Raw genomic sequence first — 16,733 nt, 5'->3', positions numbered from 1 at the left:
TTGTGATCTGAAAAAAGTTTGGGTAGTTTTTTAATGTCTACATTTGCAATCAAACAAGATGACACTAGAAAATAATCAAGCCTAGAACATTTTTTATGGGGATTTGAGTAATATGTATAACCTGGATCTGTTGGATGTTTCACCCCCCAAACGTCTCGCAAATCATAGCTAGTTTGAAGAGTCAAGAGTGCTTGATGTATGTGTGTTTTTTTCCCCCAGTATTTCTGAGTACCACCACACCCCTTCTCATAATTAATGTTAAGGTCCCCACAGAATATAAACGGGCCCGGCCATGATGCTGCCTCAGCTTCTATATTATTGAAAATCTGTGGGTCATCTTCATTTGATCCATATATTGTACAGACTGTAAATCCCATAGGAAGTTGTGCCATAGCCCATCTCCCTGTTTTATCTCCGAATGCACGCGTGGCTAATCCAAGACAGCTTTTCATGTGGATTGTGGTCCGTCTAATAGTTGAGGTTTGTGTGGAACAAGCTATGAGATTATATCCTCCTATAACAAGCATATCCCGGTTCCCCCAGGGGATATGTGTCTCTTATTGACTTATTATATCAGGATTTAAACTTCTTAATATTTCCGCAACTCTCACGCGTTGTAGTTTATCGTTAGGGCCACCTACATTGACTGAGCAAATAATAATCTTAGTCATTTAAACAATTTGACTTCCTCAGGCAGAGTAGAATTCCATACAGAAAATCCCCTCCATCTCATATACAAATAAGGTTATTGAATCTAGGATTGCCACTACACATACTTCCAGTCTTCGGCACATCCAGACAATACAGAGATTAGTCTGCAAACTATAGACAAGGGGTCAAGTATCAGAGAAAGCATCAACTGAACAAATGGTCAAGTTCAAGATCTTTTGCATGACTCATAAAGTTTCTATTCTCAATTCGCACACTAGAGATTGATCACCTGAAGCACTACTGTCCTCAGAAAGCCTTAAGACCCTCTGACCAACCCTTTCTCCAAATTCCTAAAATAAGTAAACACAACGAGGAGACATATCCTTTTGACTTCTGGCTTTTAAATGTGGAATAAGCTCTCTCTCCATCTCAGATTAATTTATGATACTTAATCTTCTAAAATCTATCAAATCTCATCTGTTCAAGTAGCGAAGTTACTGGTGGTCTCTACAGGCCTCTGTTATGTTCCACTAGAGTAATTTAGGCTTAGCACCCCTGATATGTAATGGATGCACTATAGGTTTTTCAGTGTTGCCAGAGGTCTAGCCTTTCCACTTCATGATACATTTTTCCTATCATCTGCCTTGTGCCCGACGAAGAGCTTCCAGGATTGTGGGGGTTTTTGTTCACCCATCCAGACTTTTGCAGTCTTGCAAATGCCCTATCGTTCCATGACATGCATGAGGGCATTAATGGCTGAAGGTAGTCATAGTTCAATGTACTCAACGATATTCTGGGATCTGAATGCAGTTCCCTTGTGAAGGAAATCTAAATATTTCTGATAAAGTTTACTCTATACTCCGATGTGTCTCTAGGTTTTAGTTTTGGATGGAGCTTGAGCTTTTGAGGGGATAGGGATGCTGATGTCAATGGAATCGATCCATGATACATTTACATTTTTGATTATAAATCCTGTTTGTCAGATGCGAAGACAACATCCAAATTTTGTCCTGCAGTGTTGGTTGGTCTAGTTTTTAACTCTTGTAGGTTTAGCGTTTCCAGATTGGAGAAGAATGAAGTCATCGGAGCCACTTCAGTACCTGCAAAAAAAGTCAGAAATGACACAATCTGTAGACGTGATAAATAAGGGTGAAGCGGAAGGGATGAGTGGGAGTGCAAAAGAAAGAAGTGAATTGTAGCACAAGACTAAGGAACAGGAGTGATGTGAGGAAGGCTTGGGAGATAGTGCCAGCAGACTGAGGAAATACCAAATATTATGGGCGGCACAGAGTGGGACACCTAAGGCCTGAATGGAGGCTGTTCTTTAAGAGAAGGGCATACCACATTGCAAAGGTGTGGCGATATGGTTAGTCAAATGTGAACAGCCCTTCATGCTGAGATAAAGCAGATTAATTTTTGGGTTGGATGCATGGGAGGTTGAGAAAGATGGATACATACATTTGGAGAAGCCAACAAGGAGGATGAAAGTGTTGCCACAGATAGGAGATTGGAATTTGCGGATGATGTCCAGTGTAGTATGAGGACAAGAAGATGGTAACATCTGTAAGAGATTTACGTTGTGATTGTTTCAAACCCATGACAGATGGGCACTAATGTACAGTGTGTAGATGGGAAAGTGCAGAAGGAAGGAACATACTGGTATGACAAACCAATCTGTTAAACAGATGTCCAGGAATTCTCATTACGCCTTTCCCTGGGTGATGAGGGACATGCTATTGCAACTTGGTCACAAGGGTGCATCTGCGAGTTAAAGAAGGTATGGTGAGAACTGCATCTGGTCCTGATTTATATATGAGATGTGTGACATAGAATGTGTTAAGTGTTTAGGGAAAGTGCTGCAGAGAATGGAGATATTTAAGGCGATTAAAGGCTGAGGAGGCTAGAGCAGATTTTAATGGGATTTCCTTGAAGATGTTGTGAAATGATCAATGGGGTAGCCAGACTTGCCACCCCACTTTAGGAAGTCTGAGAATTCTTGAGATGTGAGTGGAGAGAATGAATGGACATAGCTAATTAAGATGGGCAAAGCAGTTCCTAGTGCAGAAGGAAGAAACATACTGGAATGACAAATCAAACAGATGTGGCTGTATTCTCGTTACGCTTTTCCCCTGGTGATGAGGGGCATGTAAGTGTAAGTTGGTCACATCTGCGAGTTATATAATAAAAAGAGAGGGAACTCTTTCAGACACACCAAAGGGATAGAGTACTGTCACAAGTAAAGAAAAAAGTTTCCTCTTGGTGCCTATTCCCTAGAGTAGAGGCAAGAACACAGCACACACCTCACCATTCAACATGAGACTCAAGTGGACATAATCCTAATGCCCACAACTCAAAATAGAGAAGATAGAAATCCAGAGTATTCCCAAAATAAGTAAAAAGAGAATTTAATAAAATTGTCAATATATTTCATACAGAAAATGTATTACATACACACAAAAATTTAAAATTGGATAGACACAGGAAGTCCAAAACACTTTATGCACACACAGAATTTAAGGGACCAGATCCCTTGATATACAGCTTATTATGTGGCAGCTAGTCGTAATTAAAGTGTGTTCTGTAATTCAACTAGCACCATGCATCCCGACAGGAACGGCACCTGTATTTTATTTGCAACAGCTCATTCCTTTTTTTAAATCTTGGAAGTCTTCCAGCCAACAGGAAAGCAGACAAGTACACCAGTAGTAGTTTTAGACAGGCCACAAGATTTAAAAAAAGGAATGAGCTGTTGCAAATAAAAGCCGGGTGTCGTTCCTGTCGGGATGCATGGTGCTAGTTGAATTACAGATCACACTTTAAATAGGACTACCTGCCACATAAGAAGCTGTATATCAAGGGATCTGGACCCTTAAGTCCAATCATCAAATCCTAATTTTTAAAGAAATAATTCCGGCTTCACGATTGAGTCGATTGGAGAAAGAGTCAAATAATTATTTAATTAATGAGCAGAATTGCTATGATGTCGCCTGAAGACTGAAAGTCTCAGTTAAAGATTGTTGGTTTCGAAGGAAGGTATACAATTAAGTGCTTCAGTATCTATTTTATGGTGCAACTATATAAGTGCAACAATAAGAGACTTCTTATTATTTTGTCTTGATAAAGATGGGATATTAACAATAACACCATCGAAAAGCATTGATGCAATATCTACACAATTAGTTAAGGCTACTGCATCTGTATATAGCATAAGAAATTGTTTTTCATCAGATTCCAGGATAAACATGTTTCAAACAAATGTGTGAAATAGAATGACAAAATGTACTGTCTGTTTGTTTCTCTCTTTAGTTTAAAGTTATCTGTTTTCCTTACTGTGTAAGGATTCTGTGTGTGCATAAAGTGTTTTGGTCTTACTGTGTCATTCCAATTTGAAAATTTTTTGTGTGTGTAATACATTTTCTGTATGAAATATATTGACAATTTTATTAAATTCTCTTTTTCCTTATCTTGGGAATACTCTGGATTTCTATCTTCTCTATTTTGAGTTGTGGGCATTAGGATTATGTCCACTTGAGTCTCATGTTGAATGGTGAGGTGTGTATTGTGTTCCTGCTTCTACTCTAGGAAATAGGCACCAAGAGGAAATGTTTTTCTTTACACATCTGTGAGTTAAACAAGGTTTGTTGGGAACTGTCAGTCACCTGGTACAACATATATAACAGGGTTGCCAAGTTAGTCTGTAGGGCCCAGGAGCTGCGTCTGAGTCACTATGAGAGGCATGGCTCTCAAAAGATACAGTGTTACCAAATCATCCCCTGTTATCTACCCAGAAGTAAGTGTGACCGTGGGAGGTGCAATTCCCATATGTTGCAAACAAAGTTATTTTAGAGGTTTTATATAGCGCTAGATTGACCCTAGGATTTCGGAGGGCACTCCAACAGAATTAAGAGCAAGGCAACAATCAATGGAACAGGTTACATACGAAATGGCAAAGGAAGTGAAATATCAGCACAGATTTTGGAGCAAGGCAATAAACTTAAGATCAATCGTTATATACGCTTAAACTTAAGGAAATGTAACAGAGAAGGAACACACATAAAATCAGTACAAAGTACGATTTGTAGGGGCATGGGAGATGAAGTTGCTGAAAATGAGGTCCAAACAATTAACAGTTTAGCGGACATAAAGTGTGGGCTCGGCAAGAGCCAGCGGAAACAGAGCAATGAACAGACAAATTACAGAAATGAGGTAAGAACAAAGATAAATCGGGTTAGATTCAGGGGCTCCAGTATTTATTGAGGAGTTGGGGTTTCAGGTCTCTTTTGAAGCATGGGTAGGAAGGGTTGTAGCGAAGGTCCCTCGGGAGTGCATTCCAGATGCAGGGAACATTGCCTGGGAAAGAACGAGTCTGGGTAGAGTTCTTTTTTAGTAACGGGGGTACAAGAAGAAGAGCATCGGAGCTTCTCAATGGTCTGGCACATCCTGCTCTTGTGAGTTTTTTGTTTAAGTAGTCAGGGGATTGAGAGTGAAGTGCTTTGTGGGTGATGCAGGCAGTCGATGGGGAGCCAGTTGAGGGACTTGAGGGTGGGGGTGATGTGTTCATACCGTTTGCAGTCGGTTATGAGACGGGCAGCCATGGTGAGTACTGATCTAAGGGGAGCGAGGTGAATTTTAGGGGTCCCAGTGAGACTAGCGTTCCCATACACAAGTTTGGATAGGACTAGTGATTGAACAACCCCTTTGAAGTCGTCAGAAGGGATGAAAGGTTTGATTTTTTTTGAGGTGTTTAAGTGTGAAAAAGTTAGTCAATCAATCTTTGATGTCCATCCAGAAGTGGCATAGGTGTAGCAGCGGACTGATGTATCAAATACAGCTAGCCAATCAAATTATGGGGTCCACTTAGGGGTTGCGCAGTTGTAACTAGGAGCTCACAACAGGGGAAATGCATCCAAAGGGTAAAGGAAAGCCAAACAGAGGTAAAGGACATCATTTGCAGCTACTTGGGTGCACAGCGATTCTACGTGTGAATTCAAACTCATGCCGCCTAAAATAAATATTTGAATGGGGCCCCATGGTTTTGTTTAATACCACAGTGTCCCTGTGAGTCCTTCTTTCACTGTGGGCATGACTAGTAGCAATGATTTAGTCTAATCTTCTGTTATCATTTCTCACACAGCGCCAAAAGCTCCAGAAAACTCCAGTGCCAAAAACGAATCAGGTGAGCCTCATATACTGGTTTACTGAAATATTTGGCGTTGTGTGAGCGATTATCTATAAGAGTCAGCTTGGGATGTGGTGCGATGTAGGGGTCATCCCAATATATTGGTACTTCAGGACATCTTTTGGAGTCCAATGAATTCCATAGGCATGTTATATATGTGCCTGGGGTATGTTGAAATTGAGATTGCATCCAGCCCATCTCTCAGGTTTCCCTAGTCAGGACTTGGCTGAACTCTTCCCTCTGTCAAAGTGGCAGCGCTCTTGCGGATTCAAGTGCTGAAATCAGGTTTACAACGCACAACAGTACAGGTAACAGCTCTATGACAGCCCATCTTTCAAGCAAGGCCAAGCACCAGAGTTTGACTCTGAATGAAAAGTAACATGATTGGTGTCTGATGCAGGCATCTTTCAACGAAACAATAACGTCCTAGGCAATTAATTATCGAACATTTCTGTATAGTGAAGGTGTCAAATTAGTGCAACCACAAAAAATTAAAAAATTACACAATAATATTTATGATTGATATTTACAGATATCACAAAATAAAAGAAATCACAGTTATGGAGTACAAATATACAATATATAGTCACTCAATACAATGATTTCATTAAAATAACAGTTATTGTAAAAAAGGGCAATTCTGTGGCCATGTATTAATCTTCAAAATTAATTAGAAGGTTAATACATGGCCACAGAATTGCCCTTTTTTACAATAACTGTTATTTTAATGAAATCATTGTATTGAGTGACTATATATTGTATATTTGTACTCCATAACTGTGATTTCTTTTATTTTGTAATATCTGTAAATATCAATAATAAATATTATTGTGTAATTTTCTAATTTTTTGTGGTTGCACTAATTTGACACCTTCACTATACAGAAATGTTCGATAAATAATTGCCTAGGAAGTTATTGTTTCACTGTATATTACCCTGTCCTAGGAAATTCATCTTCTTGAATTCAGGGAGTCCTAGTTAATCACGCACCGCAGGCGTCTTTCAAAACATCACAAGTGTAACTGCTCAATGTATATTTCCAAAAGCGATCTGTTGAACTTCGCACTTTCTTTGGATGGAGCCCAGTTCCCAGGCATTTTAAGGGGTTGATGAATGCTGACTCGTCAGTGGGCTGATCTGTCTTGCATGAGCTGTCAAAGTAGTCAGCCTGCTGGTGCACTTCTTGTTGTTATAAAATGGTTCATAAAGAATGGCTATACTTTAAAGAAACACTGCCCTCATGTGCTTCCATCCTAAATATGTTACAACCCTGAGAGTTGCTAATGCTATTTGTTTCCAACTGCTCCTAAATGATATACTAAACACAAAAGACAAACATGTTATGTTTACACAACTGTGGGCAACGTAGGATGGTTTTTCAACCACTAGATGTCTACACAGAGTTTACATTTGTATTTTCTGATATTTCTATGCATTTGATGGACTTCTAGCCCTTATGAAGAATACACAGAAGACACACTGCCTGCCTGCTCCTAAGAGCATTGTCAGTGCTAATACTGCAGCCATTGTTAGTGTTCTTGCTGCCAGAACATCTAATCCCAAACGGTATTCCCACTGCATACCCAGTCAGCCATGGAGTGTTTTCTTGATTAAGCCAGCTGTGAAATGCATAGATACTAATCACACTGTAATTTTCGACCAGTATATAAATTGTTCAAGGTTGCTTAGTCAGCTGCTTTGAAGACTAACCTTCCTGGCAATGCAACAATAACTTAATCATATATTCAATCTTAACACTCCCAGCCACGTGGCGTATTCTATTCATTCCCACCATCAACTGCCCTGAGAAGTCTAATACCTGCAAGTATTGCATGCCAAGCGCTGCTGACACCGCACGCTCTGTCCCTCTCTGAGACAGCACATCAAACGGGTTCTTATCTTGTGTTCATTTTCTTTACAGCTCTTGGTGCTTCTGAAGACCTCCTTAACCAGACAGTGGAAGGTGAGCAGACAGCTAATGGCACCCAAAACATTACATGTGGCGACGGGTACTTACACTGTGTGAATCCAGGGCTGTTTCTAGGTGTTTTGCCTCCTTAGGCGAGAATTGAAAAATGCCGCCCCCTCCCTTTTACTACCATCACTCTCTCCCCCTGTCCTCCAGGCTAGAGGAATTAAAGCATTAGATATAAAAGGACTTGTATTCAACATTAAACAATAAAACACAACAAACATTAAATAACTAAATAGGCACTGTTCATGATATTTTGTGTTGTTTTAAAATTTCTCACTTCTAACTTCAATGGTGTTTTGGGTTCTTTCTCTTAATTCAATGGTACCTTCCTTGTCTTTATTTTAGCAAAGTCTTTAAGAAGATCTCTAATTTCAAGCTGGTAAACCATGTCTTTTTCTACTGAAATTATGGCTAGTCCCATGAGTCTCTCTTGGCTCATGGAACTGCATAGATAGGTTTTTATTAATTTGTGTTTTGAGAAACACCACTCCGCACTTGCCACTGATATTGGTAAAGTCAAAAGGATACCAAGAGCTACAAACAAATTAGGAAACCCATTTTAAATTGAATAGTAAATAAATATAATTCCTGTAAACTTTTCAATGGGAGCCCGGTGCGGAGGAAGGAGCGGAGCTGTAGCAAGTATTTTGTTGTGGAGTGAAGCAAGTGAAACAAATGATGTTCCGAACCTCTGCTAAATATACTTATACTTTACACTTTACAGACACAGCCATACATATGTATGAACACAATTTGCTTTTGAAAGTCGGAGTTTCCCGCGTTTTACATCTTGCTACACAAAATTTTTCAAATCGGCTTACTGTTCACAAATTAATTATTTTTCGCCTTTTGTTTTCTCCCGCCCATCACAAAATCTAAATTATTAAGCAGGTGCCATTTTGTTTCTCGCAGCCCTCACACTTATTCACAATTATATAGGTAGGAAATAATATAACATTAATAGTAACTTATCTCTTTTATATGAAACATGAATTGCACTTACCTTTTAGATATGATGAAAGAGAAGTACAAAACCTAGCTCTAGCACAATGACTTGTTGTGCGGGCTCGATCCCGGGACTTCTGGCACTGTCTCTTGCGGCGGCTCTCGACCCGTCGATGCTTCGTCCTAGAGGCTCTTCTCGTGTGATGAGCCGGTGGAAGGCGGCGATTCAGTGAGCGTTGTATGATGTTGTCACAGAGGTTCGATCAAGTCGAGAGCGAAATCGTAAGTCAGTAGTCGAAGTCGAAAGTCCATTTCAGAAGTCCTTTTCAACCGAAGTCCACCCCGTCGGGGAGACATCATATTTAAAGCAGCGCGCATGGCCCCCGCTCGTAGCGCCGAACGTGACGTCAAATTGTAGAAGGAGCTACCCAATGCACTTTCGAGGTCGAAGGCCATTCAAGGCGGGATTCCCAAACTCATGTTTGTTTACGTTTTGTACTCAGTAGTAGCGGCTCTTTACTTTCTTACTTTTGAGGTAGGTAGAGGCAATGTTTACATTAGTCAAAGTAAACACTTATTAAGTAATGGTTCCGTATGCTTCTGAAAACAATTCGATGTTTTAATTTTTCCTCTATTTCATTTTTTTCTCCTAATTTGCTCAATTTTTTCGCTGTTTGATTTCAAATAAAAAATGTTTGCCGCCCTACCCTTTTGCTGCCCTAGGCGGCCGCCTAGTCTTGCCTAATGGTAGAAACGGCCCTGCATGAATCATCAAAATGTTGTTCGTCTGTAGAGTAGCTATGTTTATACATATGTCAGCACAGGGCATCTCTGAAGAAGCTGGCTGTCAGAGCCAAAGAGGGAGCTTTAAACGGCCCTGGAAATGTTTTTATTCCATTCTCAGAATGCACTAGTTGAGCAGAAGCGTATTTGGGTGCCATCTGGTCCTGAAAACCTGCTGTAAAGGAAATTATGCAAAACATAATTGCTCCTTGGTGAAAAGCAATTTTATTCACAGGCTGTTCTAACAACCCAATCACAACGTATTTCATTACTTTAGGATCTAGCAAAGTATAAAGAAACATTATTTCCCCAAATCATCCATTTGCGTATAAACGTGTCTGTTCCAGTATGCCTAAAAATAATATGCCAATCGGTGTGTGCTAATTAGTTGCTATATTCAGGCGTGGAACACATGATTGGGAGGTGTCTAACAACCTCCAACAGGGACAACTTAAGGTTTTTGGGGGCCCCTGTTCAGAACAGCTTTGAATTTATGATCCAGTTTCAGCTCTTTCATGCTCTCTGTGGCCAGCTCACTGACAGTGCACAGACACACTGGTCCAAATTCTAAATGTGTTTACATGTTCATGGATAGTGACGTGTGTTTTCAACATTGTAACACAGCAGCAGCTCACTAATGGTATTGCAAATAATCTCAGTGACACCCTCCCATTTCTCATATGTGAGGTCCTGCTTTTATGTGAAAGAAACTATTTTTAACACCTAACACACATTTATCTGCAAAATATCTGTATTAGACTCACACATCACCCACAATTAAAGGAAAAAGGTATTTAAAAGAATCTATTTAAGAATTATTAAGGTTCATAGGGGCAAGGCTCTTCGCAGAACAGAGTTGTCTCTATCAGGGGCTACACTGAAAGGCTGGGGCCCTGGGCCAGAGTCCACTTTGCCCATGCCTTAAAACACTCAGGCCTCCAATCACCTAGTGCTTCAAATATGCTAGCAATCTATGTCTATCTAGGCAAATATATCTAGGGCGAATAACTTAGTGCTGGTGGTGCCCTGTGCAACAATGTCTGTTGGCGCCCCCCCCCCCCACCTCTGCCACAGATTCCATTACTAGCACCCTTTAACAGTGCCTCTCAAGTCTCCATAACCACTGTCTCTCAGATTCATTTAAATGTATAGCACCACTCATACCAGTGTAAGGTGTCAGAGCACTTTACACCACACACACAAGTATGTGTGTAAATCAGTCTGGAAATGTTAAATCAGACAGGACTAGAAGGTGTACTATAGGAGTGACATGTCATTGATACTGGTAGGCAAAATAGTTCAAGTCCTTATTCTGGAAAAGTCAAATTCTGAAATTAAAACGTAACATCATTGTTAGGAGTTCTCTTTCATAATAAGAATTGTTTTCTACCCAAATGAACCCTTTTCACAAGATCAGGATAATGAAAGACTGGGCAAAAAAAAGCATATAGCTCTAACATATTCCTTGCAGTTTGCATGCAGCTCTAGGGTGCCAGTTAATAGCTCAATGTTCTATATTACCATTTTGACTTATAAACGTCAAGTAACAAAAGGAGCTCTCTTACAGAAGCAATAACCCACTGACCTATTTGCATTATATGCATTTCCTTATCTGCATGGTACACGTTCTTAGCAGCAGGCATTTTAACCCTCTGCGCTACCTTAGATGAGTCAAAACTTCCTCCGGTCTGTTTCCAGGCAGACGATTAATCAGCGGACTTCTCTAGACATAAAAATTGCTGGAGACCAGGAACGCGGCAGCAGGTGCTTTTAAAATGCTACTATACATTTTCATAAATGACGCCCCCACCCCAAGTCAACACCCGGTGCGGTTGCACCGATCGCACCGCCCTGGAGCCGGCTCTGGCGATTTATTCCAAAAGGGTAATTTTTGACATTATACTTACATTTTATTAGTTAGCCAAAAGGGTGCGCAAGGCATGTAGGCTGTTGAAAAAATACGTACCACAACTGAGCTTGTAGATGCTTTCCCCACTCACATTTTAACGTGCATTTTGATAATACAGATGCGTCAGACACCATAAAAATCTTAGATATTACTACGCCTCTGGGCCTCTTTCCCTACGTAACGTGGCCTACTCATAATAAAGGACACATATTGGATCAGATTTTTTCATCCTATTCGGTGACAGTTGTACCCCCCCTTCCGGTGTTATGGTCCGACCACCGTTTGGTGACTTTTAATATCCGGTCCCAAACCATGGCGACTAGTAGAGGTGTGGGGTGCCTTGCCCGGCTGTCGCGTCCTTTCCATTTAGTAACCGTGGAAATGATGGAGCAATATCGGCTAACTCACCCCTGCTCTCTTTCCGGGGTCCTGGAACTAGATCTTGCCCGCTTTCAAGAGTGGCTTACACAGTGCTTGGAGGATTTAGTCCCGCCGAGGCATGCGCATAAAAAACCCTCACGAACATCGGCCCCATGGTTTTCGCATTCGCTCAACTCTAGCAGGAGGCTCTGTAAAAAAGCCGAAAGAGCTTGGCGAACAAATTACCTGGATACTATGAAGGAGGCCTACAGAAGTTGTACCAAGGCTTATCATAAGGAAATTTATCGGGCCAAAAAAGCCTACTTTGCTCAACGGATTGATGAGGCCGCTAATACCAGCAAAGAAATCTTTGCAATTGTGAAGGAATTCTCTTCACCAGCGGCTATCACGCCTAGGTGCTCTTTTTCGGAACCGTGGGTTCTGCAATTAGCTAGTTTTTTTGCCAATAAAATCAAGAGCATCCAGGCAACTTTTCCTGCTTTTATGAAGGTGGGAGCGCCTTGTCCCGTAACTAAGACCGCTACATCGGACTCGAAAAAGCCCAGTCTGATGAGCTTTCCTCCAATTACACTTCAAGCCTCTTTGGAACTTCTTGTTAAAATTAGATCGGGCTCTCCCCTTGACCCTTGCCCTGCGAAGTGTCTCGCCAAAATAGCTCACGCTATTAACCCGATGGTCAACCCTATTTTAAACTGTTCATTGTCAACAGGGATTGTGCCGTCTGCCTGGAAACAGGCAATGGTCATTCCTCTCTTGAAGAAACCTTCTCTTGACCGTGCCATTCATGCTAATTACTGACCTATCTCTCTGCTCCCGGCACTGGCCAAAGTGGCGGAAAAGCATGCTCAGTCTATCCTCTCTCATTTTGTGGAGTCTCATGGCCTTCTGCACCACACTCAATCCGGCTTTCGTGCGAATATGAGCACGGAGACGGCGTTGTTAGAGGTGTTTGAGGCCATCAAAGAAGCTCAGGACTCTGGGGGTAAGGCACTGCTGGTGCTGCTCGATCTCTCGGCGGCGTTTGACACCGTTCCGCATGACCACCTATTGGCGCGTCTTGCAGAGATAGGTGTGGGAGGAACGGTGTTCAAATGGTTCAAGTCCTTTCTGACCGATCGCCAACAGACAGTCTGGGCCCCTCCTTTTTCTGCGACAGTTCCGCCTCTGGGTGTGGTGTTCCTCAAGGTTCCATATTAAGCCCGACCCTTTTTAATATCTATATGTCCCCGCTGGCGGAGCTGGTCGAGTCTTTCGGAGCCCAGATTGTTTCTTACGCTGATGACACCCAGCTCCTTTTCACATGTGGTAAGGACATTGATTTCAATGGAGATCGCATCAAGAGCTGTCTGGACACGGTCTTTACATGGTTCCAATGTAATCAGCTTAAATGCAACTCAGATAAATCTGAGGTTCTCTTGTTTGGTTGTCCTCCGGATCCTTGTTGGAGGTCTTGGTGGCCCGCTGATATGTCTCCCCCTTCAGACGTGGCCTCAGTGGTTAAAAATCTTGGGGTGAAGATGGACAATGGTCTCACTCTGAAACCACAGATTATGAGCCTAGTTGGCCAATGCTTTGGCATTTTAAAAATGTTAAGGAAATTTCTTCCTGTCCTCTCCATCGCCCATAGGAAGATCACGGTACAGGCCATGATAGGCTCTAGGCTGGACTACGCCAATGTCCTGTATCTGGGTCTTCCGAAGATCCTTCTCTCACGGCTACAGGTTGTGCAGAACTCGGCCGCTCGGGCCATCTTTGGCCTTAGCCACCGCTCCCATGCTTCAGGACTGCTGCAATCTTTCCACTGGCTCCCTATTCAGAAGCGCATTGAATTTAAGGCACTTACTACGGCATTCAAGACTCTTTATGGCTCCGGTCCCCTCTATTTGAGGAAGAGGATCGGTTTTCATCGGCCTGCCAGAGCCTTGCGTTCTGCGTCATTGTCACTCACTTCGGTCCCGGCAATCAGGCGTGCCCGGATCGGAGGGCGTTCTTTTAAATACCTTGCACCTCGGGCCTGGAATGCCCTCCCATTGGCCTTAAGAAAGAGTGACAACTTGACGACTTTTAGAAAGATGCTTAAAACATGGCTGTTTAGCCTTTAAATCTCTCCCCCGGATGTAGCTATATGGTCATGGGTCTGTCAGCGCCGGGACACTCTGTTGAGTAGCTGAGCACTTAATAAAACCCAAGATAACATAACACATCTGGAACATAACCTAACCCGCGAAGAGAAGCTACTGGTTGGTACCTGGCGTCCGGTTAATGGGAGTGAGTGCTGGAATGTTGAAGTGGATGATAAAAACGTATTCCTGAGTCACGCTATCTTTATTTTAGATCCAGATAGACCATTAGTTAGGAGTGCACAAATCAGATACAGATCATGTAAAGTCTCTGTGTAGGTCCTGCTCAACTTTCTGGGTATCAATTTTTACTTCCATAACAGATTTTCCTTAGGAGTTATTTAAATTTTGTGTTTGACATTGATTTTTTTTATGTGCCTTTTTTATCATTTGGTTTTCATTTGCAGCATTATGACTTTTCAATTTTTCTTTAAATTGTGATGTGACTCATTTTAACCATGACTTTTGCTGATATTAGTATTCATCATTTTCATTTTGCGTTACTTTTGACCATGATACCTCCTTATTACTGAATGCACATAGAAATCTTTTTAGGTCGAGCCTTAACAGCTCATGCGCTGTCACTCGAGCTGTTGTATATACTACTGGGCTGACAGGACGCCCATTGACTTTTTATTCGTTAGTATGATTGTCCTTTCAAAAGGCTTGGCTGCAATTGGTCACTATCACTTCTTGGTCCCTCCTTATCCTCCTTTGTTTCCTCCCAGCAGCAGCCCCTAAGTTCGGCTATCCTCCCGTTTTTTTCTTGATCCTTCGTTTTCAGGGACTTTTTTTTCATAATTGTTCCTTTGTAGTGTTAGCAGTAAATGTTTTGAAGGGAACGTGCGCCCTGGGCATAAACTCAAGAGGGGGCCAAGAGACCCAAGAGCTCACATTACAGAGTGCGGAATGCAGCATCTTTATCTCAAATTCACAAGCTCATTTCGTGCTACAGGATTGCGCGATAAACCTGTATGTATTTCCATTCAGGTGGAATCCTGGCACCTAATGAGCTTATGAATTGTGTGTGATTGGGATGCTGCATTCAAGACTTTGTAACGTGAGCTCTTGGGTCTCTCAGCACAGAGGCATGTTTGAGTGCCAATGTAAACACAAACAAGCATCTGCAATGCAATTGGTCACGCACTTACACACGTTTGAGCTTTTGGCATTGTAAATGACAATGCCTTTTATTTATGTTTTGGTTTTTAAAGCATAAATAAAAGGCATTGTCATTTACAATGCCAATAGCTTACACTATCGCAAATGCGAGACCTATTGCATTCCAAATGCTTGTTTAGTCTGGTCAAGGAGAGCTTTTTATCCACAGGTGTTCATGTGTTCAATAAAAATATATATGCACAAACAAGTGCTTTGGGTAAATCCTCCTTGGCTGCTTCAGTTCAGCGTTTGTTTGATCAATATTTGTAGAACTTTGACTGTAGAGAAGAGTGAACTCGAATTTTGTACGGCTTTGGTTATGGATCTGTTGGTTTATCCTACTTCAACCTTGCCAGGTTGGAGCGTCTTGAAACATTTGGAGACAGCAAGGAGTGAGGGGCAATAGATGAGTCCCCTTCAGTAATTATGTTGTTGTCAGTGTCAATCACTTTAAGAATTAGCGCAAAGGTGAGTGAGCATAGGGGCATATTTACAAGCAGGCGATACAAAATTATCGCCGCTTTTGCGGCTGTTTTCAGCCGAAAAGCGGCGATAATTTTATCGCCTAATTAGCAAGGCCACGCTAACGCGTGAAACCTTGCTTTAGCGTCAGTATTCCTAACGCCCAGCTTTGCATCTCTAATGAGATGCAAAGTGGGCGTTCCTGACCTGACCTGACCTGAGCTAAGCGACATTTCTCCTATCATCAAGCCCCACGCTATGAAGCATAGCGGCAAGAAAAGTAGCGATAACCCCTGTTATCGCTACTTCCCTTACGCCTGCTTCAGGACTGACTTAGCCATGATATCCTATGGAGGGTGGATATCATGGCTAAGTTTGTGAGTCCCTATCAGCAAGCTAACGCCACATTGCGTGAGATTATCACTGTGTTTCCAGCGATAATCTCACGTTAGGCAGTTAGCGTGAGGTTTTTTATCGCTGAGGAGATAAGCGTTGCTAATAGCACGCTATCTCAGCGATAAAAATCCACGTTACCCGGCAATAATTATCCTCACGCTAAGAGCGCTGAGCGATAATTATCGCCGGGTGTTGCTGATATGCCCCATAGGGGCATATTATCAAGCCAGGCAATACAATTATTGTCGCTTTAGCGGCAGAAAACTGCAGCTAAAACGGCGATAATGGGCTTGATAATATGCTCAATGGAATTCCAATAGAAGCCCATGTTAGATGTGAAGGACATCTAATTTTAACGCCTGGCTTGATAATATGCCCCATAGAATGAGCAATGGGTTAGCTGTCGCAAGGATTTCTTTATTAGCAATGCTAATAACATTTTGGATGCGCCAACAGTCCTGGCATTCGGTGACTGGCAATGTGTCTATGGGATCGTATAATTGGAAGTTTATTCTGAATCTGGCTAATGTACCGCCTCTTTCATGTGCAGTGTAAAGGACGTATGCAAAGCCCCTTTTGCAGCATAGATTACTTAGCAGGCAGAGCAGAGAATTTAGGGGCATATTATCAAGCACCGCGTTAAAATTATCGCCGCTTTAGCCGTAGAGAATTCCCATAGAAGCCCATGTTGACACCAGAACATGGGCTTCTATGTGAATTCTCTGCGGCATATTATCAAGCCCATTACCGCCGCTTTAGAAAGCGGCGATA

The 16,733-nt window shown here is 41.9% G+C and overlaps 1 protein-coding gene across 4 annotated transcripts in view; it reads left to right on the top strand.

Annotated features, from left to right (window-relative positions):
- The window catches only part of LOC146866843 (scavenger receptor cysteine-rich domain-containing protein DMBT1-like), a 289,789-nt gene that overhangs the window by 70,341 nt on the left and 202,715 nt on the right, over positions 1-16,733 (top strand). For all 4 annotated transcript variants that reach the window (XM_085602354.1, XM_085602333.1, XM_085602344.1 and 1 more), the window contains 2 exons: positions 5,786-5,827; positions 7,752-7,793. In XM_085602354.1, coding sequence (XP_085458480.1) covers positions 5,786-5,827; positions 7,752-7,793 — 84 coding nt within the window. The remainder of the gene's footprint in view (positions 1-5,785; positions 5,828-7,751; positions 7,794-16,733) is intronic.

The sequence above is a fragment of the Triturus cristatus genome, chromosome 1_2 (assembly GCF_964204655.1).
Source record: "Triturus cristatus chromosome 1_2, aTriCri1.1, whole genome shotgun sequence".
Lineage (NCBI taxonomy): Eukaryota > Metazoa > Chordata > Amphibia > Caudata > Salamandridae > Triturus > Triturus cristatus.
This window is presented reverse-complemented; position numbering and strand designations above follow the sequence as displayed.